The sequence below is a fragment of the Tetrao urogallus genome (assembly GCF_951394365.1).
Source record: "Tetrao urogallus genome assembly, chromosome: 7".
Lineage (NCBI taxonomy): Eukaryota > Metazoa > Chordata > Aves > Galliformes > Phasianidae > Tetrao > Tetrao urogallus.
In genome coordinates, this window is record NC_136820.1 from 47123289 (window position 1) to 47149714 (window position 26426).

General features: G+C 44.6%; 1 protein-coding gene across 2 annotated transcripts in view; it reads right to left on the minus strand.

Moving 5' to 3' along the window:
- CTDSPL (CTD small phosphatase like) overlaps positions 1–18603 on the minus strand; it is a gene marked incomplete at both ends in the record, with an annotated part of 67883 nt that extends 49280 nt beyond the window's left edge. Inside the window, one exon of one of the 2 annotated variants that reach the window (XM_079538631.1) lies at positions 18510–18603. In XM_079538631.1, coding sequence (XP_079394757.1) covers positions 18510–18585 — 76 coding nt within the window. The remainder of the gene's footprint in view (positions 1–18509) is intronic. The other variant, XM_079538630.1, reaches the window with a different exon arrangement.
- Positions 18604–26426: the final 7823 nt, after the last annotated feature.

Sequence of the window (26426 nt, forward strand, 5' to 3'; positions counted from 1 at the left end):
CACAGCTCCTTTAAGTGCACAACCTCTGATCAGCACTGCATATGTCCAAACATCCAGAGTAACAGAAAACCATAAATACTGGAAAAAAAAAAAACCTTCACAGAAGGATTAATGCACTCCCATTACCTCTTCCTAAAAAAAAGGGAAGAAAACAAAACAACTATAAAGGAGCCCCAGTAAAGCAGGAGAAAACAGAATGGGTGCTCAAGGACTGACACTAGTAGGTCCCCATCCAATTTCAAGCCATGACCATTGTCTCAATACAACAGAAATAACAGAGGAGGTCCCAGAACTTACACCCATCTCTTTTAACAAGAAACATTTCTAGCACTGCACTGATTCCAGATGATCATTTGACACACACACCCAAGTTTGTTCAGGTGCTCTGCACATAAACACAAGTTGATGAAGAAAACCACATTTGTAGCAGCAAATGACATGACTACAGGCACATTTGTCATGTTCATCTAGCAGGCTTTCAACACACACACACACACACACACACACACATCCAACCTTCCCATCATGAGATTTCTTTGCATAGGCTCCACTGCAAGCAACCGTGGCCATGGACAACCTGCTGGCCCACTGTGTGCAGGCAGCTCACCCAGTCCAAAAGAGAAGTGAAAGTGCCCTTATCTGTGAAGATGACAGCAAAAGATCAAACCCAATGTCATTCCAGGAATTAACCTTGTTTTCTATAGGATTCTATGCTAAAAGAACAGAGCTGCAGTCTTGTTCAGGAGTTGGACTCAATGCTCCTCATGAGTCCCTTCCAGCTCTGGATACTCTATGGTCCTTGCTTCATGAGGTGCTTGAGAAGAACACACTTTTCATGGGCAGCAACACAAGAAATAAATATTAACCACTCCTCTAACACCCCATTTGTTTTAGGAAATAAGCAGCCCATCGATGGCCTCTTGCAGAATAGGACGTGAGTGCCAGCAAATCCCATGTCCCCACACCAAGGACTCGCACCATTCAAGAACATCTGAAGCAGCTCCTCTCAGCTGGCAGAAACGCTCCAAGTTTCCAAGGGCTTTTACACTGAGCCTCACGTGGAGCATTGCTAGGATATACTGACCATCTGCACTCTTCTCCCAAGCAAGCCAAGAAAGCCAAGCAGCAGTGCTGTGCTGTTGGAGAAACCTCCTCGAGTGCATCCCAGGAAGCAGCTGGAGGAGGTGAGTCAACAGCAACTTCTTGTGTTTGAAAGACTTCTGATAAATCTCTTTTCCATTTAAGTGCTTTACTCCACAGACAGCAGCTCATCAATGTGCATGTTATCTCTGTTTCCACAGGGCCTTCGTTGAAAAGGATCCCTGCAACAAACCCTGCTGTAGCAGCAGAGCTAACATACAGGAGCATCTCCAGTAGTTCACCAAAAGCAAGCTGTCAGAGCAGCTTCCTGCCCCTGAAAGCAAAAACTCTTAACTGTTAACCTGCCAGATGTGAGTTAGGAAGACACACCTTCTTGCCCATCAGAGCCAAACAGCACACTGTACTACAAAAGTGTGCCTAACAGTGCTGGTAAACGAGAGGACTTGTCCCTGGATCACACAGAACTGAGCTGGAAGGACGGCTGTGGTCCCAGCAGACATGTTTTGCAACATTCAGCAATGACAGAAAAACAATCTCCCTAAACGTTCAGTTTTACTGAAAATGCTTCAGCTTTGGCTTTGCTGTGCTATAACAGAACTCCAATTCACTGACAGATTCACTTCCAGAAAACTCCTGTTGAATTAAGCAGTGAAACAGCACTGTAAAACCATGCCCTGCTTTCTCTTGCCATTTCACTGTGTGAGAATCTTATTACGCTGCTTAATGATATGTTAATTTCCAAGTAAAACACCGGGAATGAAACCCTAATATTGTCACCAAAGCAAGCAAACAAAAATAAGAGAAAACATGCTATTGATTCTAACAGAGCTGCATGCCTGCATAACGCAGGACACCAAAGTGGTAATTAAAACATCAAATCGTTTTATTTGATAGAATTAACAGAACATAAGCAACCTGCCATCGAGATACAGTTTATAGACAGGAGAGAGCTGGCTTCTTACAGGCTAGTTGGTATGATGGCAATAAAACAAATGGCACTCAGCATTTAAGGCTGATATTAAGGAAAGGATACGTCCGACTTTTATTGGGAGACGCAAAGGAAATTTTGCATACTTGCTTTTCTTTGAAGACAGGATTCAATTCAGAGGTTTGGTTTTTTAAATGAAGCGCAGGTTTTCTACAGGCGTAGCTCCCCCCATTCAGTTTTGAAGCTCCTGCACTGAAAATTAACATTCGCGGTACTCTGATGAAATGCTAAGATAGCAGCATTTGAGAAATTGTGATCCACATTCTTCCCGAGGCCATGTGAACCACTCAGCTGCTTCACCTCTGCAGGTTCTGTGCAAAACTGAGAAGTTGGGGCAAGAAGCAGCACCTGGAATGCATTCATCCTACACGTCCTGGGAACGCTGAACTCGAACAGCACAGGAAGATTATCATATCCACAGCACTTAAAGAAGAGAAAATAATAAAAAGAAAACCCCAAACGCTTGCACTGGCACCACCAAAAATCCCCTACTTAGTCTTAACAATTGCTTCCTGCAACCTCAGGAGAGCGTTTTGCAAATAAGGTAAATTCTCCCTGCTGCAGCCTTTAACCCCTGCTCTTCCTGTACCTTTGTGCAGACACAGCTGTCAGCAGCACACTTCTACAGCTGAGGAGAATGAAAGTAGTAGTGAAAAGGGAGAAGTTATGTCAACCCGGTACCATTAAAGTCCATGGTGCAGTTTCTGGCACAGCAGTGACACCAGCCCCAATGCCACTTCACATTCACACCACACAGAGTACAGCCACCATCCTCACTGCTCATCGAGATCATCGAGGCTCAGCTTCCATGTGTTTTACAGGAAATCTACCTATCTGCCATGCGAAACCGCTGTGGGGTGTCTGACCAAGCTTTCGTGCAGAGAGGGTTGAACTTGGAAAGCAGGAGGAAGTAATCTGAATTTTAAATCCAGATAAACATCAAATGATTTCAGGATTATGCTGTATGACAACAGTAAACTATCCAGAAGTGAAATCATGACGTTGTTAAGGCCTCAGTTGTCAAGGAGTTTAAAAGAAAGAATAAGAATAATGATCAAAATCAGCTTATTCTTCCCCTTTCCATCTTTGGAAAGGTGCACTGAGAGCTCCTTCACATGAATACACACAGAAAGCAGCCTACAGACACAGCTGAGCATCTTGAAGTGTTTTGCAGGATGGCCTCAAAGTGGATTACAGAAGGACTATGAAGGGTCTGTTATGCCTCATTTTTAGGAAGTTTTGTTTGCTTTTCTTAAATGAAAGAACACCCTGCTGGTCTCTTATAAATAGGAACCAACGTAATGTTTCTATTAACAGCATCTTTTAAGCTCACCTGTTTCCAGCTTTCTTAAGAGACAAGGCTTTCACACTTCTTAGGCTTTTACTGTGCCAAACGGATGCAAGCACAATTCCTGTATAAGTTAGCTTCCTATTTACTAAGCCTGATGCTGCAGCTATCATCCTAACACACCCCAGCCCCTTGGCATGCAAGTCTGATGCTCCCCAGTCTGCCTCCACCTTCACCCTCAGCCCAGTTATTTTTCTGGTTATGTCACTGGGCAGTTAGAAGATTTAGTGAGTGAAATGCCCGATGTTTCAGTGAATACCTGCTGGTTGCCTATGCACTCTCAAGAACCAGTATGGATGGCAAATTCCTAAGAGGAGAGTGCTTGACAGTGTGTGTCCCTTTCACATCTCCTCAGCTGCCACCATCACAGTACTGCACAAGTTTCAGTTTGACACACAACAGTTGTGAAAATGGGGTTTTGTTTCTTCTCAGAGAGCTGGAGAGCACAGCGGGATAAATACTTTCAGAAGGTCATTACACTAATAAAAACAGAAAGAAAAAAAAAGAAAGGCTTAGATGGAAATGAAAGCATAATAAAGTTGTGTTGCTCCCCACCTTGAGATCTCTGTTGCTACAGTATCTTCCTGATCCCAGAAAGAAGAACCAGCAGAATAAATGACTGGTTTTAAAGTGAAAATCACTACAAACAATAATAAGCTATTTGCAGATTCATTATACTGAAGAGAACAGCTCTGCTTGAAGAAGAGTGACACTGGCTAGACAAGTGTTTTATGATTCCTTTGTACATCCACGTCACCATTTTAAGCAGATACAGGTGTCTAAGGGGAGCTCAGAGAGAGACTGAGCAAGGCTCACGGAGGCACACAGTGACACAGCAATGGATCAAGCCTGCTACAGGAGAAACTCCTCCTAAACATTAAGAATGATAGTAAAACCCCAGAGAAGCTGCAAAGAGTCCAGCCATGGAGACACAGAGGCTGGCTGGACAAGCAGGGCCCTATGGATGTCCCACATGCTGCTACCTGAAGGTGGGCAACAGGAATCTGTGTACAGCTTGTGCCCCTTAAGCACATGCAGCCACTAACCCTCAGCCATTTAAAGAATTACACACAAGTATTTCCAACAGCTGAAATAACATTAATGGGTTAAGACGACAGCGCTGAAAAACAAACCCACAAAACCCTTTTCTAACATTAGCCAGCCAGCCTCATAGGAACAATAAGCCTTCCTTATGCATTCTTTTATGTAGCAGAAAATTAAAGCTCAGTATTTTTATCTTGATAAAGTCATATTGCCAGCTAAGAAAACCTAAAAAGGGTTTGCATGACAACTGAAAGGTGATTTTTTTTTCTTTTTAAAAAACTGACATTTACATCAACCCGAATCCTTTAAAAACCTTTCATCCATCTTTCCTCCAGCTTTATGTTAGCTGCTTTATTCTCCTTTTTCCTCTGTTCTCCACCTGCCCCAGAAGCATCAGCCCATCTTCCCCCTCTTCCCCCATCCTTACTAGGCACCCTCGTTCCCTTAAATTACTTCCTGGGACATCAATAGCTGAGGTAGTGCAACACCACAGCCTGCCAGCAGAAATAAAATACCACCTTGTTAATCATTGATCACAGAAAAAGGGGGAAGAATGTAAGCACCTAGCTAATGGCTAAATGCCTTGTAAATATTTACTGAATTGCAGACTTCCATCATGAATCTTACTGTGTCAGGCTTCAGCAGGGAGCTAGATTTCATCCTCAGCATCACAGCACAGAGCCATTAAGTCACACACTGAGCACACAGCTGAGCTTACAGATCAACCTATGGCAGTCCTTGGCTGTAAACCCATTTCCCCAACCCCAAACGCTTTGCAAGCACCTGCATTAAAATGACTCCCCTTGAACTACAGCTTCAGCTCTCACTAACAAAGTCCTGTCCAGGTGCCAAGCCGTGCATACCTGCAGGATGAGACAACATTCCCAAATATTACAGCGTGAGGTTCACAAAAGGAGGAAGGTAGGAAGCAGGGACTTGAAGCAAGATTCTAGAAGCATCACTACCACTAAGTTAGTGCATTGCAAGCCTGACAGTCTGTCCCATGTGCCTGTGTCAGAGCTCAGACCCCAGCTCTGGGCAGGGTCTCCCAGCTTGGGCTCTGCTGCTGAGAGCAAAATGAGACCCAAGCCACTGGAAGTGTGAGTAAAAAGAAGCTTAGAAAAATATCTAAACACTTTTAGCTCCGAAGAGCTATGGAAATTTCATCTTGCTACAAGCACCATAAATGTATGCTTCCTGAATATTCATGCTGACAGAGAAAGATATTTGCTTTTTTAATGGGATGCAGACTTTGGACTTTTCCCTGCCCCGGACTATCAGCACATGTATGGGATGAGCTCCCTTAAAATCCCACTCCAAATACTCCTGATTTCACACAGTCCTATTTCCTTCCTTCAACAAGAAGCCCCTCCTCATACCTAAATTCAGGCTTCCCTTCAACACATGAGATTTCAGAAGAGCAGGGAGCTAGAAGTTTGTTTCAATGATATTTCGTAAGTAACTATACAAAGGATTGTGATCTTGCATGTATACTTCATTTAGCAGTAGTTATAACTGATTTTAGAAACCTACCATTTATAGAAATGGGCAAGAGCATACAATATTCAAGGGCAAGAGCACACAAAAAACACTGGTGCTACTCACTCAGGAAGGCAGCTGAACAAACACATCAGAGAAGAAATTAGAGGAGGTGATATTTTATCAGATTCTCTTGCAGCTTTTAGGTTTGCTAACATCGTATAGGAGCCGCGAACAGCACCAGAAAGGCTCCCAGAATAATGCAGCCTTTCCATAACCCTCTATATTGTTCCCCTGGCTGCCTAACAGACACCAGGAGAAGTTTCTCCACATGCAGAACAATGAGCCTCTGCTAATGCCAGGACTGTCTCTGCACAATGACATGGAGACTTCAGCAGATCACGAAAATCCCAGAAATGATAACTTGAGTGTGTTGTCCAAAGCTCAGCAGCCAGCAAACTGCAAAGTTCTTCCCTACACAAGGGTAAGTAGGTAAATCTCTTCCATGCTCTACTAAATCTTTGATTAAATCAGCATGGCCAAAAGCAGGGGGCTGGAAGTCCACCCATGCTCAAGTCCCATTGCACCCAGTGCTCTCCAGAACGGTTTCACAACCCAGAGCCCGTTTTAACAGCCGCCCCCAAGGCTGCTAAACTTAGAGAAGCAAACCACCACCACCACCCATGGAAAGTTTTTGCTGAGTTTTCCCTCTATTCCTCCTCCTGTTCCCAAGAGAAGGCTGAAGATCAGGCGCAGAGCTGTGCGCCTGTGCCTCCAGCCACACTGCAGCCAGCAGAGCTGAAGCCAACGGTGAAACTGGGATTCTGAACCTCACTGCACTTAGTTTAATCCACTGAGAACCAGAGGTTGGAGAAAAGCTGCATGTGCTCCCCTGCCTGTTACTCTGCGATGCCTTCAGACTGCTGAGCTGTAGCCTGGGGACTCTGTGATGTGGTCCCAAACATGAGAAGAAAGCCACCTGGCTCATCTGCGCACACATGGCCACGTGCTCATCCTGTTTGAGGATCAAAGATTACTTTAATCAAACAGCTGGAAAAGTATTCCAAAAGCATATTGAACAAGGAGGATGCCCTGACCTCTGAGTTTATCAAGCAAACTGAGGAAAATTCTCCTGGTGCTGTGCCTCCCAGGTGCTGAGCACATTTCCATCTTTCAGCCCTGAAGACTTCCAGCACTGCCAGCCACATTTTGCCTGAGGAAATTCTACCAGATATTTAAGTAGAGCACTATTTAGGACTCTTTCAAGCAAGGTAAATGACTGTAACTAGGATACCAGTGACAACTGAAAGCTGCATTTCCAAGAAAATACTGCAAACCAAACAGCAATACAGCATCTCTTTTGGTCATACACTCACAGCAGAGGGACAGCAGAACATCTGGCTCAGCTTCTCAGGAAAGGCTGAAAGCTGCACACAGGTGGTGTTTGTGAACAAACAGCCCAAAAAAAGCCACCTCAGCCCACTCACAGCGATTGCACAGGTCCCAAAGCAGCTCCTGGCACCACGCAAGGCCTGGCTAATTGCGTGCAGTCTCACATCAGCAATCAAAGGGGCATATTTGGGCACCCGGACCAGAAGGCAGGTCGTGCTTCACGAGCACACTGCTATTTTTTCCTGTTATTGTTCCAAGGATTGCACTGAGCCTCTGGGAGGGGATATGAATAGAAGCGATGTTTTCCAGAGGGAAGGATGCGGGTGTTACATTCTGCCCAAACACTGCTACAGGAGTATCTTCAGGTTAAGAAACTCCAAGCTGCTCCATTTGACTGAAATGTACTGTAATTCTTCTAGAAAAAAAAACAAAAAACAAAAACAGAAGTGACCTCTCTAGCAAATCCCTGCTGCTCCCTTTCACTGGAACAGATCATAAACTCAGAATTAAGCATGTTAGTTTTCAACTCTCTAGCTCGATAACATGCCAACTGCTCACAGAGACATTAATCCATGCAAACTCTGCAGAGAAGTGTTTTGTTTTTGTTTTTTTTTTGCCATTTTGTATGCTTGAGATTTATAAAGAAAGCATTTCTGAAGGCTGAGTCCAAACAGTAAATCCTAGCAGATACAAAAAGACATCCTCAGTTTATTCCATTGTAGCAGCCAACTGCCCAACCTGAAGAAACGCTGGAACATGAACTAGAAAGCAAAATCTGAACTGCTTTAGAAGACATCTGCCCTCTGGACTTGACCATCTCCTGTACAAGTGCAACCTTTTATCAGCTATTTAACTGAAAATGTAAGGTACAGATTCCCAGAGAATCACAGCTGCTATACACATATGGCCTTAATTAAAGTAAGAAAGCCCATTTACTCCTGTGAAGCACTTCCCAACCGCCAGCGAGCCGACTATCACCTAACCAGCTATTAAAAAGGTGAAAACTCTGACCCTGTTTTCCAGTCGCAATCATTATCCATTCAGAACAGAGACCTTATTATCCAAACCAGAAATCTTTAACTGACCCTATTAGCAGAATGGAAGATAGGACCATCTGCTGCTTGGGGGTTACCATACAAAGACAACCTATCAGAACTCGAGGAATCACCTTCACAATAAAAATACAAATATAAATATTTTAAAATAGATGTATTTTGTAAAGCAGCGTTTTATCTGTCTTTTGTACCACTGAAGGTGTTTTTAAAACATAACCCATGCTACTCTTATGTTTTAGGACAAACACTACCCAAACAGAGGCACATCCTTATACCCTGGCATCTCATTTCCTCAAAGGGTTGGAGCTTTGTACAGCCTGAACATCAGGTTAACTCGCTCAAGAGGACACGGCAGTGTGATTTTCAGCATCATCCCAATACTGTCTTCTCAGATTGTCATGGTTGCTTTCCTTTCCACATCTTCTATCTCTGCTACTACTACTGGTTTTGTACTGTTGCTTTGGTTTGCTTTGGTCCCCTGGATCACGTGAAGGTCGCAGTTGCATCTGAGGCAGACTTTGTCTGAAACAGCTTGTTTACCTCCTTTTAAAAATACTACAGATCTACAACACGAGACAGCAACAGTATTCAGTTACTAAAATCAAGGCAAACAAAGAGTTTAAGGTATGGGATAGAATCCATCACCTCCAGCACAAGTGAGGCAGTGACATTAAGAACTCTCAGTGCTCACCTGCCTGCCACAGTGATGCCACAAAGGTCACCCACAGGGAAGTGCAGCAGCAACAGTACAACATGCAAACACAGGAACGAGACCTGAACAGATTCCTGCCTCACAACTGCCAGGTCTGATTTGTTCACCCTGCTCCTGTCATAACACCCTTACAAAAGAGTGGCAGCAAGCAAAAAACACATCTACCAATAAAAAAAAAAAAAAGCAACAAAAACCACCACACAAAACAATCTTAACACGAACAGTGAGCACGCTTTGCAGCAATACCAGTTGGAGTTGGTGTGGTATTGTATCTATGCTGCTAGCATCCTTTTCAGCACGGGCAATAAAAATTTGCTGGAGGCTTTCAAATTTCTAATGGCGCATAATAAATTGTATTTGAATTTCAGGGCACAGCTTGCATTGAAACTGTCAGTTTTATCACGATAATCTGGAGACAAAACCATTTAGGTATTCAATACACTTTACAATTAACAAAGACATTTCTTGGATTTTTTTCAGGCTTCACTTTCATTCTCCATTAAACTCTGCCATCCTGCTTCCTTGACATCTCAACACAAGAAGGAATCTTCCAGAAAGACACGAGATGTGAGGGAAAAAACAGGAGTCCCACAGCTACGCACTCACGATAACCCCGATTAAATAAATCCACTTAAAATCTCATTCCTTTGTGGATAAGCACTTTACAGACCTCTACACTGATGCAAATTGTTTTACAGTTATGTTGTAAACCCACCTCCTTCTGGGACTTTTCAATTGATGTCAATTTGTAATTAGCAAATGAATTGCAATGCAGATTGCATTCAGCACTCTTCCCCTTTTCTTTCTGATTCCCCAATGAACACAAAACCCCTGCAGCTTTCCGAAACTCTCAACTTAGTGATTCTCAACAAAACCAGCTTGCTAACATGAGAGCCATGAGAACTGGCTGGTGGCCAATGGCTGATTTGGTGAAGAGTCGTCTTCCAGCACTCCTAAACACATCACAGAGAAACTGCTGCTATGAGTTCAGATGGAATGTCACCTCAGATCCTCGACATATGCAGTCGGTCACTATGTAAAGATAGCTCCTCCTCCTTCCCTGTCTGAGAGATGACAATTCCTATGTTGGAATGCGACCCCTACGTTTAGAACATCATTTTTACTGGTATGAATGCAAACTGCAGTCAGCTAACCATGTTTAGGAATTCCTAGGTAAATTATTTTGGCAGCCATTCTTAGGTCACCTGCACGGTGCATGAGTAAAGGCTTCCTTTTAGCTAGACCGGACATTCTGACTTCAGTTCTGAAGGAAACAGCCCAGCATTCCTACTGGTTGATTTGTTACTTTTCAGGCATCTCCTCCCTTTCAATACACCGTAATACTTGCTCAACATTTTTAAACAATTGTTAAAAAGGGAAAAGAAGAGAGAAACATCTTCACTGCAGCAATGGTCCTGAATCAGACATAAGATCAAGATCATAATCCCACCAGATTTTAATGAGTCAAGAAACAGAATGCCTCCTTTTCAGGCTGCTCCTACAGCATTGTGGCCAACTATTCCTGATGGCTGCACCATACTGCTCCCCAGCATCTCCCACAGGCTCTCATACCAAAGCCAACCCACACACAAGCAGCAGCAACACCAACTTCTGAGCCCCTCCAACATCAGCATCACCAAAGCACAGGGAGGCAGCTGCCACAATCCAGAAACGTGAGAGGGGAAAAAAAAGGCAAAAACTGAGCAAGAGAGATAAGCTGGGATAAATGACCAAACATCTTCCAGGAACGTGTCACTGCTGACCACTCCTCCAGTGTGCTTCCATCTGAACTAGCTAGGAAAAATTGCCAACTTCAGCATTCAAGCAAACAGCAACCACAAAACAACTTCAAAACCAGAACTCTCTGGTTTTTTAGATCTCAAATAGCCACACATACGTGCAATCATGGTATCTAATGCAAGTATGCAGATATTCAGACATGTATGTGCATATCAGCTTTGGTGGACAAAAAAACAGAACAGTAGCACAAGCAAGCTCTTCAATGCATGCCTGCAAGAACTATATGTATTAAATCCACACCCTTACGTTAACTCTGAAGAAGAGTTACATGTCCTGATTCCTCCACACATCACTGTACCAGCAGCAGGAGCTGTGCAGATGTGGACTGTCCAGCTGCTGTCGTGTCGTACAATGCCAGCAGCTCATTCCTGAGCTCAGGACACATCTCCACCTCCACTCCAGAGCCAGGAGCTCCATGCCATGGAGATGACAGCCTTGCAACTCACAAAATAGGAAAGTTTAAGTTTTCACTGCTGGTTCCAGCACACAAGGAAAGGGCAGGATTTTTTCTGCTGCTAATCCCAGTGGAAACCATAGGCTACAATTGAGGAAGAAAGAGAGCTCTGAGGGTGAGCAGGGAAGTGACTAAAAAATAAAAAAATAAAATAATAATAATAATAAAAAAAAAAAAAAATCAATACAGCACTTTCCACCAAGAAAATAAGGAGACTCTATAAGACCAGCAGGGAGAAAAAAAACCACTGAGAGAACTGACTGGCTCATTACCCATGAGAGATGACCCAGCTTGAAACAAAACCACCAACACACATACCATAAATTCAGGTTTAGATTCATCGGCGGTTTGTTTCCTACAGAACTGTGTTGAATTCCGACCAAAAATAAAAAAAAAATCTTAGGAAATTACATACACAGGAGGTTTTGACATCCTTCATTTGGGGTTGTTGATCTTCAGTACAAAACACAGCCTGCAGCTTCTTATTCGCCCCTGTCCATCAGGCTTGGAAAACACTAATAGAGGTTCAGAGGAGATTAATAGTTCTTCTCCACAGAAACAAATAAAGAAAAAAAAAATCTCATTTTAAAAACCCAACATCCTTCAAGTCCAAACCTACCATAAATTTATTCAGATTTAACTCACAATAAATTTCCTAGATAATAGAATTCTAGTTTCTAGCACAGCCAATCACTTCCAATAATAGGCTTTTCGTTCTTTCTTTTCTAAATCATGCTTTATCATCTTGTACAAAGAAAATAAGCTGTGGCATTTTTATGTAAGCAATCGTTTTGATAACACAGAGCAAAGCCTACAAACTTCATGCAGGCCCAACAGTGCACAACGAGTTTTCTCCTAAATACAAGTTTTGCCTAAAGCTTGTATTTTTATCCCTAATACCTATGTCACAAAGCAGCAACGGTACTGAGAAGACCAGACTGTGTGAGACTCACTTAGATTCACAAATTCATTTTGTCTTATAGCAAACACTAAGAATAAACAAAAGGCCAAACTGATAGGACAGCAGGCTGCCTGGAACAGAATGTTACTGTTCTATTTAGATGTTACTCCTGCCTTCCACATTTGTCACATCTATGTCCATTTTACATCTTAACCTCTCCACATAAAAAGAGCTCGCATCAAACTCTGGTAAAAATAGCATTTATAGGAGATTAACATTTCCAATATGGAACCCTTAAAAATATCTCTGGCTACATCACAGCCCAGAAGGCACCTTTCCACAGCCCCTAACTGGGAGCCCACCAGCGCACAGCTCTCCCCAGCACCACCACACCAACCCTACCTGGAAGTTATCAGCGTCTTTCCATAGAACAGACGCACAAAGGGATTTCTGTGGGACTTTTCAGCCGTTGTCTCCACTTCTGCAATGACTTGCATGATGTGCAATCCTCACCAGTAATGCAGATGGGGTCTTCAGACACCTAGCGAGGCTGCACCATCATCCACGGCCAAGAATGTGGTCAGAGCAAGCTGAAGGCTGCTCTGTGGGCCAGGAGCACCTACAAGACCCATTCCCTGCCCCACCACTGGGCTTGGTAGCCCTCAAGAGCCAGGAGTTCTTACCTTCCACTCTGCCCCTCATCTCCTAATCCTTCTGCATAGAAATAACTCAAATGTGACTCAAAGTCAGCCAAACAACATCAAGGAAATTCTCCATAGGGTAAGTTCGGAGTAATTCACTCCTAAAGTTCACACTTCCATTCCTAGGACTGCCTAAAATTGGATTTCCAGTGGGAAAATAATATCGATCAACAAACATGGAGGACACTGCTAACAAATTCTTCCAATGAAGAAGTTACACAGTGTCACAAAACAAAGGCTTACTTGTTTACAGGATGAATATTTAATATTCGACGTACAAAATACATTGGCCAGAACTACTTTGCAGCCACTTTCATATTTGAATTACAACTTCTGCAAGACAGCAGAATTCATAAACTAAGTGTTGTGTGGCAGAAAAACAAGCCTCAAAAAAAAAAAAAAAAAACAAACACAACCAAAAACACAGCTAAAGCCTTCTAGCAGGCAATGGGAGCAATGCTTCTCACCAACGCTGACCCAGACAAGCAAGTTTGGTTCCTCTTAGCTTTCACTTTCCCAGCATTTTCATGTGGTATTACTTTAAAGAAACAAACTTGGACATGTTATCCGGAAGCTGATTTGCAATGTGCAGATTAAGCTGTGAAAGATGAAGCGCAGCGCCCATCACGACGCATTGTAGCGATTATCTCAGAAAATGCTATTTGCATTTCTGAATGCTGAATTGACCAAATGTAGGTCAACTTTGTTTTTCTTTCCCCCCCCCTCAAAAAAGGTGTGGTAAACTCCTCAACGCTCAACTTAAGTTGCTGCATTGAAACAAACGTGAAATGGAGTTGGCATGCAGTAGGAAGAAACAACAGCGCTGCAGCTCACCAACACCAACTCAATACCAGATATTCATGCAAGCTATCATCCATGTTACTGCCAGCACACTGCAGCTTGTTAGCTGCCACCTTAAATCAAACCTCGGGTTACTACGGTCTCCCAGGAACATAAAACCTACTGTATGGTTACTCTGGTTTCATGTAACAGCTATGTCATTAGTTAATGATTTAAATTTTTACCCTCTGTGAGCAATTCACATTCCAACCTACTGCCGATGTGGTTTCCATTTCCATTTCTGCATGCTACTTTAAAGCGAAAAAATCTGGAGATAATACCATACAAATTTCTTGAGACACTGTCCCAGGAACACTGATGTATCTTTAGAATGGCCTGTGTTGAAAAGGATCACGATGCTCATCTAGTTTCAATCCCCTGCTATGTGCAGGGTCACCAACCAGCAGACCAGGCTGCCCAGAGCCACATCCAGCCTGGCCCTGAATGCCTCCAGATGTTTAAGTACTTTGAATTCTGATGAAGTAATGACAAAAAGGCTCCCAAATATTTTTAATATATTTTCAAAATGCATCTTGCAGAAGATACAATTAGGGATTTACTTTGGTTGCGCTCTCAAAAGCGGCTTTTAACTTTAGATCTTAAGTACTCGCTATTTTACATGGTAGTACTGTCTTTATTGGTTCTGCTCTGTTTGTTTTATCCAATTTTTCTGAATGAAAGCTCACCTGCTTAAGAAGGTACCCTCAGTGAGTGACACTGTTCATTAAAAACAATTAGCAGTGCTTTACATTTCGTTCTGAACGCTTCCCAGCTGCTTCATCATAGAAGAAAACACATTTCTGTAGACACACTAAAGCACTCAGGTGTTCCATATAACTGAAAATAGGTGCTCAGCTGACTGACAAACATAGCCAAAGTCAGAAAGGATGGATGTGAAGGCAGAAATCTGAATAGCAGCGTCTGAAGGACTGGGTACCTACAGAAGGACTGGGCTGGTCCTGCACTGCTCCCACACCAGCCCCATGGAAGCACCAGGAATTTACATCAGTTATGAAGAAGAAATTAAAGCACGTAGATTTAAAAGAATGGGGATTTGCTTCTATGGGCTATATCATGTTACCCACCCACAACCACACTCCCTCTGCCATACACAGTGCATCACTGCTGCTTTTCTGGAGATGTAACTGAGGTCACTGTCCAACTGATTAAAAAGAATAAATACTCTCAAAATAAAAGGAGCAGAAATGGCTGATTTTATCTATAAAATGGATCACACTGTGTCAGATGTTTAGCTTTTCTTCGTGTTTTTTTAATTGGTCCCATTTATGGCTGATACAACACACCGTTCTATCTACATTTTAATTTCTGGAGACAAGCTTTGGTAACGCTTCCAGTTTTCAAAAATGACCACAACAAAAAATCACAGCACAAAACAGTGCTGCAAAGAACTCTTTCTCTTACTTCACAGAACCATAGAATGGCCTGGGTTGAAAAGGACCACAATGATCATCTCGTTTCAACCCCCTTGCTGTGCACAGGGCCGCTAACCTATCAGGGAATTGCATTTCTCCTGATTTCCGTGCTTAAAACATTTCTGATCGCTTACATACCACTTCCAAACAGGAGAACGTGTTCGTTTTTCAGAACTGACTTAACAGCTTTGAGGCCAAAATCCTCCACAAGCAGTGCAGGCACTGCAAAGCAAGTGCTGCCATGATAATAAAGCAGGGTTGTAGCACCTTTCTGCGTTCAGCTTTCATTCTGATAGACAACTAAATACAGTGCACCACCGTGTGGCAACACATTAAGGAATGGTTTGTGTGCCAAGAGCTGGTTTTTTCCACTTTCTGAATTTTTGGGTGTTTGTTAAGAGTAAGTAACAGCTCCCTCTCAGTATTAATAAGCTTAGTAAGTTATCATAGCCTCACTTACCTCAAAAAACATTTTTAATACGTCTGGATTAGCGAGAGAATAGTTGGACATTTATATTTATAAAGAACAATATTTATTTAAAAAACAGAACTGCTCCATGGTGAGGACACAGCTCTTTGGCTCCTGCCAACCACGCTCCCCTTCCACAGGAGCAACTGACCATAAGCATATACTGTGCATTAAGCTCCCTTTAGAACATAAATACATACTAATAAACATAAGTCAAACTAAATGCTGAAGTCACACTTGATTAAAAGCTTCAAAAACATCGGAAAAAAATAATCCAACACTCCAAAGTATACACGTGCATTATTTAGTAGTTACTCACTGCTTCTCTACAGCTTAAGGAGAAGAAAAAAATTCATTCGTCATAAGAAACACCAATGGAAGCTCCAAAAATCCTACGGAAACCTCAATTCCTGAAGCCACTCCCGGACCATATTCCTGCAACCCAGTGCTGAATGCAGGTTGCCACGGGGCTGGACAGCCTCTGCTCACACAGTACAGTGCTACTGTAACTCAGTGTATCACACAATTGCAGAACAGCACAGGTCCGGATGATACTTGTATGAGCTAAACATTCAGTTCAGGGTGCCTGGATGGCTGTTAGCCATTTTGTACCAATGTGCTCAGACAGACCCAGCAGTGCTCTCGCTCCGAGCTCCTCCGTTCACCATCACAGCTCCGGGCTCCCGGAGTTCATCCTACCCAAAAGCTTGGCCCAAACTTCAGAAACGGAGCAGAGCAGTGGGTGAGGTGACACACAGCCCAGCAGGGAAGGGAACACAGTGGGTCTTTGCTAGCTGCATACACATCAGCAATGGGAGAAGGAAAAACCTGTATCGGGAGCAGCACAGGCAGGCAGCAGCACTCCTTCCCAACCCAGCACAGGGGGCTGGCAGAGCTCCCCTGCCACAGTTGCTCTCACATGCTCGAGGCTCACCACACAGCACGTACCACCACGCTGTGAAGCAGTAAATCAGTCCAAATGCACTTTGACTAAGCTTAAAAAAATACAGAAAAAAAACCACTTTCCTCCTGTACCAAGCTCATACTCTCGCCTGCTCAACTCCAGCTACCCTCCTTCTGCTCTCCCCAGCCCACCAGTGCTTGCATGCAGCCTGCAAGGCCCTTGCTATGTAATTAAAGCCCATCGTGATTTTTCTGCTCCAGACAAACCAATAGCAAGAACACAATGCATCTTATGCAAGTTACTGCATAGTTATGCAAGTTAGATGCATATTTTTGATACACAGAGTAGCTGGCTGAACTCAAGCCACTTGTTTGATGTTTGATGCTCAGTCTTATTTGGAGCTGCCAATTTCTCCTGTTTCTCCCAACTGCCTTTTTTACATTAAGGCTGCGACCAGCTGTTAGCAATGCTACCCAAAACCTTCCAGCAGTGCAATAACAGAGGCTGTTAAGACCACGGCACCATCTGAGCACTGTGTGACATAAATCTGCTCCAAAGCAGCCTTAGGAGATGTCATAGGCAGAGCAGCAGCACTGTGCTCCTACAGACACCCCATACTCAGTGCTGCCAAAAGAGAAGGAAACGTCAGTAATCTCCAGGGATGAGCAAAGCCTCAGCACAGAGTGCCACTGCTCAAGCAACGCAAATTAAAAAGCAAGCAACGTAAGCAATCATCTAAGTAAAAAGAAGAAAATCATCTTTTGGTTTAGTGGAACATCCCACCTTAACGACACAATGTTTTTGACATCCATCTCCATCCTCCTCTTGCAGGCAGCACACGTGAGATGAGCACGCGGTGACTTGGCATGAGCCTTTCACTTGCCAGCAACCAGCAGCAACTTCTGCAGCTGCCCAGGACCCCTTTGCTGTGAGCCACGCAAAAATGGAAGCATCCTGGGGATCAAATGCCCAAGTCCGAAAGGCAAACGTATCAACCTACCACTTGTAGACCATTTGGAGATCTACCACCATACCTACATCACACAACATTGCCACAATGTTTGCGCACAAGCAATTCCTGCCTTTTTTCCCTTGCTCGCAACAAAGCACAAACCCAGCACTCCAAAACCATTCCAAACGTAGGACTCTGTTCCCATCAACCCTGAAGAGGCAGGCACCTTCTTCCCGCCAGCACCACTTGGGGCCGTCTGCAAGGATTCAGCCCAAGATCCCACCGAGCTTCCAAGAAGGAAGAAGGCGATGGCGGACCGGTGCCTTCCAGGCTCTGAAGGAGCAGCAGCTCCTTTGGCCGAGCTGGATCCATCTTATTTTGGAGTGAAACAGCGCCTGGACACGACGCTTTACGCAAGCAACAGCTGTTGATCCACCCAGCCATTGGGATGGCCAGCAGCTTTTACAAGTTGCCTGCATTTCTTCCAGCAACAAGCAGCCTTTAAGAAAAAACACAGACCTGAAAGCTACATGGATTCTCGAACGCAAGGAAAGCGGGATGAGAGAAAGACTGGGAAGCGAGAAGACAGAAAGGAGGCATCCCAAAGAAGAGGGATGAAAAAGAAAAAAAAAAAGAGCGCTGAAGCTGAGATCTCAAAGCACAGATCTCAAAGCCAGGGCAGGTACCGAACCCGCGCTGCGCAGTGACAACCTGCCAAAGTTACATCCCCGCCTCTCGGAACAAAAGCCTTCTATTGAATTAAGCCCCGATTCTAATCCGTACCCCGCAGCCCAACCCCTTGGCAAGTTGTGGGCCGTGCCCAGCCGACAGTTCCCCAGCAAAGCCCTCCATCCCACCAGCAGCTCAGCCTCCCCAGGTCCCCAGCGAGGGGGTGAGGAAAGCCGGCTGCTCCCCGCGCATTTCTCCACCGCTCACCTTTATCCTGAGCGCAGGACAGGATCTCTTCCTCTTTGGGGTTAGTCACCTGGGTGATAATGGACGGGTTGTCCATGGAAACAGAGGGAGATTTCACCTGGCCGCTTCCCTCCCGGAGGCTTCGTGTGTGCGGGGAGGGGAAAGGGGGGGGGGGGGGAAAGGAGGAGGCAGGCGGAGGGAGGAGGGGGGGTTGTTTGTGTAAAAATCAATACGCAGATTTAAAAAAACAAATAAAAATAAAAAGGGGGGGAGGGAAGGGGGAAGAATAAAAACAAAACCCAAAACTCCTCCAGGAATGAAGCCAGGCGGGCGGGAAGGGAGGGGGTGGCGGTGGGGGCAGCCCCGTATTCGGGGCCCCTCCGGCCCTACCACCGCCGCCGCCTCCTCCCGGCGCCGATTCCCCGCGGAGGAGGGAAGGGGAGGGGCGGGGAAGGGGAGGGGGGGGAAGGGGGGGGGAAAGGAAAGGCGAAGGGAACCCCCCGGCACCGAGCGCTGCCCGCTGGGAACCGCTGCCCCCTAAAAACCCCCCCGCCCTCCTCACACCGCTCCCCGCATCCACCTGAGCCGCCCCGCGGGGCCTCTCCTCCTCCTCCTCCTCCTCCTCCTCCTCCTCCTTCCTCCTCCTCCTCTTCCTCCTCCCCCCTCAGCGCGTCCCTCGGCACAGCCGCCCCGCTGCCTCCATGCCCGATGCCCGCTTATCTCATCCCTGCGGCCTCCCCCTCCCTGCTCCCGGGCCCCCTCCTCTTCCTCCTCCTCCTCCTCCTCCTCCTCCTCCTCCCGTGGTGCCACCGAGCTCGGCCGAGGAGGGAAACGCGGTACGAGGGGAGGAAGGGAGGGGAAAGGGGCCGCGCTGCGCCACAGCCCGCCGCCACCGCTCGCAGCCTGTCAGCGGCCCGCGCCCCGCCCCGCCCCGTCCCGCCCCACCCCCGCGCAGCGGGGCCGCTCCAACATGGAGGCGGGCGGCGGGCAGCGCCCGGGCCCCGCTGCGCGGTAAACAAGGAGGCGGGGCTTCGTGTGCAGGGGAGGGGGCGTGGTTTGTGGGAGGAGGAGGGCGGGGCTTCGCGAGGGGAGGAGAGGAAGGGTATTGTTGTTGCTTACAAAAGGCCTCCCGGGGAGTGGGCGGGGCCACGGGTGTGGGGGCGTGGTCAGATGGGTGGAGGCGGGGCCGAGGTTGAGAGGGGCCCCTGAGGCGAGAGGCGTCGCGGAGGCCTCGGAGGGGGGGGGGGGAGGAAGAGGGGGGGAGCGGTCTTTCCCGCCTCAGCGCCTGTGTGAGGGCGGGCTTCTGTCAGGGGCTGCCTGGGAAGGCAGTGTGATGGTTGGGGTTGGATGGGTTTGGAAGCGCAGCGTTTTGCGGCTAGGAGCTATTGAGGGGACTCAGCAGAATGTTTCAGAGAAAATTATATATGTGCTTTCTAATAGAGTGTTTTAAAACCTGCCTGGCTGTCCAGGAGTACCCAGCTCTGATATGCCAGGAAGAGGACTGTGGTGTTCAAGCCCTGTGGTGTTCACGTTATTCCTCTGTCCTCCTGCCCAATGTTCAGCGCAGGCCCTTGTATGGGGCTGGTGGAGCTTAAAACCGAGGAAGAAAATCTTAAAGAAGTGTCGGTGAAGAATTGCAACCACATTTCTCTCCCAGAAGAATAAATACATGTGTTTCAGTTGTATAAACCAGCTTCCATTGCAACCTTGCTGCAAAAAGGAACGGATATCGTTCTGAATTTCATGAAATAGCCAACAAAGATGCAGACAATGTGGATTTTCCTAATGGTGGTGACAAACGACATTGTTGGAAAGGAAATCCACAGCCTGCAATTTGTTACATTTATGACACAGACATAGACATAGGTGGACTGGGTTGAAAAGGACCGCAATGCTCATCTAATTTCAACCCCCTGCTGTGTGCAGGGTCACCAACCAGCAGCCCAGGCTGCCCAGAGCCACATCCAGCCTGGCCTTGAATGCCTGCACGGATGGGGCATCCACAGCCTCCTTGGGCAGCCTGTGCCAGTGAATGTATGTGCACACACGTATATAAATGTGTGTTTTTCTAAACAGTGGCAAAAATGAAGCAATTCAGCCACCCAGCCAAGATGCAATGATGCCCGTAGCGCTGAATTCTAACAAGAGGACCAGGAGAAATAGTCTCGAATTAAAAGAGGGGAAATTTAGACTGGATATAAGGGACAGTTTTTTTAGGATAAGGGTAGTGAGGCATTGCTCAGAGAGGTGGTGGTGCTCCATCCCTGGCAACACTCAAGATCAGGCTGGCTGGGGCTCTGAGCACTGATGGAGCTGTGGCTGTCCCTGTGCACTGCAGGGAAGTTGCACGAGACGGCCTTGAAGGGTCCCTTCCAACTCAGACGATTCTTTGATTCTAAGAGCACACAGCTGCTCCCATTGCAGTGCTTTACCACAGAGGGAAGCAGCAGGCCTGGCCTCGAGGAATTTCTGATCCGTGGTTGTGCCCCATCTAGTTAGGGGCAAAATGCTTAAAACTCTGGAGTCCTGTTTCACTCCCAGTGAGCATATTCCTGCAGTCAGCACATGTAAATGTTCTGCTGTGAATCTTCAAATCACTGTATTTGTTTATTGCAGAAAAATGTTGTTCCACATCTCTCACTGTGTGTTTTCTCTCACAAATCTAGCACTCCCTCGGCAGCAGTACATGCAGAGATACCAGTACTGCAGGTTTCTGGGACTTGTATTTTAGGTTTGCCCGCCTAGTCCTATGACAAACACTTGCACGGAGAATGAGTGCAATGCCACTGCTTGCACTGCATCCCATTGTGCAAGTTTCAACCTGTTGTTTAGCTTTAGCTTCTCCAGACAAGAGGCTTGCAATTGCAAGCAGTCCCTTACAGGTTAGATCGGGCACAGATGAATGGGAGTTAGTACACACTGCCTGGTGGAATTGGTCCTGTTAGCTGCAGAGGCTGAGAGCTGCTGCTCCTAAGCCATTAGGAAGATTTATCGCAGCTTTAGCTGTGTTGTAATCCAGCAAGTGCTTGATCTTTTACCCGCCCAGACACTGCAGGCATTTTTAATTATCCAATGGTTAATTTACATGGAAGCTTTTGCTGAAACAATAAATTCATACCTCTGTTATTATTCGCTATGAGTTTCTGTATCAACATTTATATTTGGATAAACCCAAGTAGCTTCCTACTAGCACTGAGACAAAGTGGTTGATTAAGAGCAAGTTCAAGAACCATCCAGCACTAAAAGCATCTGTTTCTGTGCATGGAAAGGGCAATTATAATGTATAATAGGAGAACATGTGCTGCAGTGCTTCTTTGCTATGCAGGACTGAGGAGACACAAGCATCTTGTCTGATGAAAGGTACATTTTGCAAGGCTTGACAAATGCAGTTCTCACTCTGTGCCTGTGTTTTGTGTGTGCTTTAAATATTGGCGAGTTGTTTTTACGACGTACGCTGTTAAACTCCTGTCAAAGAGCTACCTGTTTACTCATCTTTTCTGAAGAATTTGGGACTGACTTTGCTTTGGGGGGAGCTGCCATTTATGGTGATGCATAATGTGGAAATAGGGTGAGGGAGGGGATGTGTGTCCCCTCACTCCCATTCTTGCATCATTTATAATACCATCATAACAGAATCGAGACCAATCCGTGTTGTTTCTTTTCTTTGCTTTTGAGACACTCTGAAGTGTGTACAGGATGTTCCATCTATGATTCTTTATACATTGCTTGAACTAAACCTGAAATAATCCTGTAGAACGTGTGCATGGCTTCATCTCCATTTTACAGATTGGAGGGTGAGGCACAGACAAAACAATACTTTATTGGAAATTGCAGTATAAGTTGGTAGGAGATTCAGATTTCCATCACGGCTCCTGACATTTGTCCTTGCCACTAGAATGTGTCCCCCTTTCAGTGCCACGGGATGTTTTATAATAGGAGAAAAAAAAAAAAAAAATTGGTTTTTAGCAGAGCTGTTCTACATTAAAAGGAAGCATTTATTTTCACTGATATCAGCTCAGTGAAGGCTTGACCCTGGGCTCACAATGGGAGTTTTATCCTTGACTTTAATGGGAGAACAATCAAGGTCTCATGATATTACATCCCAAAGAAAGGAAAATACCGCAGTTTGTATCAATCAGATAAATGCTTCGCAGTTGGTGGAAGCTCCTATATTCTTGCAATACATGGTTTATTAGATTGATTAGATGCCTTCAGCTATTAATCAGTTTTGGCAGCTGTTTATGGCTTTGTATACTTCAAAGTAATGGAGATTATCCCTTAATTATCTCACTGCAGCCCATTCATTGTTTCCTAAATAGTGCCATTACAACAGTAAATTGCAACAGTAAAACAGTGTCAATACAAAGTTATGGAGTTCCCATTTTATGCTGCTTTCATAAAGTTAACACAGTCTATTTGAAATGTCGCTGTTATTTCAACATAGTGACCTATTTGATGGGGCAGAAGAGATTTTGATGAGAATACAATAAAGCATTAAATGTACTGGGACTCTGCTTTCACTAAAGTAAAAACATAGCATATTCCCTTTTGGAATGTATGTACGTGTAAGAATTAAACTAACACTTCTTTGATCACTTGCAGTTTTACCAAATGCTGTGAATTCCAAAGATTTTGTGCTTTTAAATGTGATGTATTTATTTCTTTATGTCTGTGCCAAAAGAAATGAGAAAAACCCAGGCAAGATTGGTGTTCGGAGGATATTATTGCTATGCCACAGGAGGATAAAGGAACACCAAATCAATCAGAAGAAAGCAGCTGCTTTTTGTATTATCATCAGATCTGGCAGCAATTCATAAAGTAGCAGTTGCATAACAATCTCCATTCTAAATCCCTTTTTACCTAGCTGTAACTATACCTAACTTTATGAGCTGCCTGTTTCAGGCTGAGTCGCTTTGGTGGAATTGGAAGCACTGTCGAGCCTGGAAAGATTCATGCTTTCAGAAACCGTAACAAAGCGTTTCCTTCCTTGCCCCCCAATGCAGTGTTGTTGGAGAAGAGATAACATAGACTATGTTGGTTTCTCTTTACTCTTTTTTTGTAATTCTCCTTGCCATTTTCTGTGTGTAAGCTAGCAGAAAATGTAGGTCCTTAGCATGTGTTAAACTAGTGCTGGAGATAAAGCTAACTTTTTTTTTTCTTTCTATTCTTTTTATTATTATTTATTTATTTATTTATTTATTTATTTTACAACCATTAGAAGTTTATGTTCTACCCAGGCTCCCTACAGACTCCTATGCCAGAAACTCAGATTAAGGAACCCAGTGGAGACAAGCCCCAGTTGTGCCAGACACCAGACACCCACATGAGAAACAATGCCTGAAAAGCACTCCAGTCAGTGTGAAGCAAACATATAATTAAAAGGCCCAGCCATAATTTCGATGCTGGGTTGCATTTAACTGGTGACCAATAGATGGAAGGCTCGGTGTAACTCATCACCTGGTGACCTACAAGTGACATATCCAGTCCTCCCTAATTGCTAATGATACAATTTTGCAAGACAGCCTGCTTTTTTTTTTTTTTTTTTCAGTAAGCAACCCAATCATTCTCTGGCCTTTCCAGACAAAGTCTCCCATTCAGTGTGTGTGCTAATTGTGTCTTCTGCTTCTTATGGTCAAGTTTAAGCAGTCTGCTGCTGCCCTAAGGTGCTCATCAACATCTTGGAGCTGGAGGCCCACTGCCACCAGCACTCAGTGGCAGCGACGTCCTTAAGGGAACTCCCACTCAGCCAGAACTGCCTGACTGGAAGCGACTACTTGCAATCTTTAACCTAGATAACTTGGCCTAGAACAGATCAGGGTTTACTCTGAATCTTTCAAGCTACAGAAGTGATAATTCCTACCACAAACCACCATTTAGGAGGCAACAGCAACTTCACATAGTGCGATTGCTTGTCTGTCTGCAGCATCAGACCGTATCCATGCTATAAGTTTTTGTTGGTGGTCAGAGATGAGAGGTGGGAATTCTGTGTCATCAAGGGACCACGGTGGAGATATGAAAGCAGTAGCAAGAATTCACTCCTAATTCTACTTCAGTTTCATGCTAAAGCTTGTTTTTGCCCTTATCTGTGTGCCCATTATGAACACTGTTCTTCAGTATCCTGCTGCATCACTTCTATGGATACAGCAGCAGAGGCCTGGTTTCCTTTTTAGTTCTACTGGTTGTCAGATAGTTAATCTATGAAATAGATTTAATAACATCTAATCTTGTGTTATGGTTCACTGACTGTTTATAACTCCTATTAATAGCTACTGTGGAAGGCCTGGGACTAGGTTCAATAGGGCACTGGTTAACTAGTTACTGCACATTCCCCTGAGGCTATGTAGCATCAAGAGTTGCAGCTTATCATTTCCAGACTAGGTCATGATCATTTCATCTAGCATTCCCTAATTTGGGGGGATTTGACTTTGTGTTCTTGGTGTTCTTTCTGTGACAGGTTGGTTAGCAATTGATTTTGCTGTGTGACTGAGATTTTGCTGTGTCCCAGCTGATTTCCAAGGAGAGGCTATATAACTAAGCCCTACATACTGTATCAACTCAAGTGGATGTCTGATGAGCTGTGAGAAAGTTCTTGACTCATGGTAGGACTGTGGACAAAAAAGACATGACAAAGGCCTGAAACAGCTGTTATTAAGGACCCCAAGTCATTTTGGCACACTATAGTAGTAATTTATTCTAGCAGTCACTGTACTGAAATAATGAACATGAGCTAGGAAGTAAAGCAATAGTATGAATAAAGGTAGTAGAATTTGGCCTTAGTGAGAGACAGAAAAGGAGGAGTGAGGAACACAAAAGCTCTTATGAGTGTGATGTGCAGTCATCTGAATGAAGCGATGGTTACAGTAGGCAGCTTATTTTAAAAAAGAAAAAAAAAAAAGAAGAAAATCCTGCTGTTGAGAAAATAAAGTCAAAACAATTAGGAGTTGCAATAAAAAAAATCCTACTTAATTTTATGCCATTCATTTAAAATTGCATAAATGGTCCCTTAGCTGTTGGCCTCTTGCCTAGAAGAGCACCTGAGAACACACCATTGCATCATCACTGAGAATACATTGGGCTTCTTTTTTTAATTATGGGCTGGCTTTTGAAAGTGAAGTGGTTTGATTGGTGAAGGCTGATACTAGACCTAACTAGTAGTGAATGACTACCACAAAAAATGTGAGCCTGAAAACCACAACTTCTCTTTGAAGTCTTTGAAGCTATTCTTACTTGGAATCCTGTGAGCATTTGCATGGTTGAAATCTTGTTCACACAGCTGGTTGTAGAGCATCAGAGTGTCAAGAATGCGTAAGAGCATTTCTGATCTGGTAGAACAGTGGCTGGAAGTAGAGAAATAAGAGTTAACACATGTAGGAGATGTTTTATATGGAGGAAGTTGTAAGGTAGAGGACAGGAAAATGAGCTACAGAAATGGTGTGAAATAGGATCCTTGAACAAAATCCTTGAACAAAATCCTTGAACAAAAGTTCCCAACAGTCCTTCAATGCTTCAATCCTACTGACTTTCCTCAGGATTGTTTCCTGCTAGGGCCAATGTGAAAATTGAGATATCTTCAGCACCTTGATGCTGGAGAGCTGCAAAGAAACTCGGTACCATTTGCTGGGGAAAGATGTTGGAAATTCAGAGCTAATGTGTGAGAGTTCTGCGGCACGGCGGCTGGGATGGCTTGGACAGGTCTACTGGGTGAAATACCATCTGGAGAGCTGGGATCAAACAATCCTGGTGAATGGAGCTCAGTCCAGTCAGTGGCTGATCACCTGTAGTCTTGGGGCCAGTTTTGTTCCATATTTTTATCATTGATCTAGATGAGGGGATCAAGTACACCCTCAGTAAGTTCACAGGCAATACCAAGTGAGGCAGGACTGTCAATCTATCTGGGAGTAGGAAAGCTTTGCAAAAGGATCTGTTTAGGCTGGATTG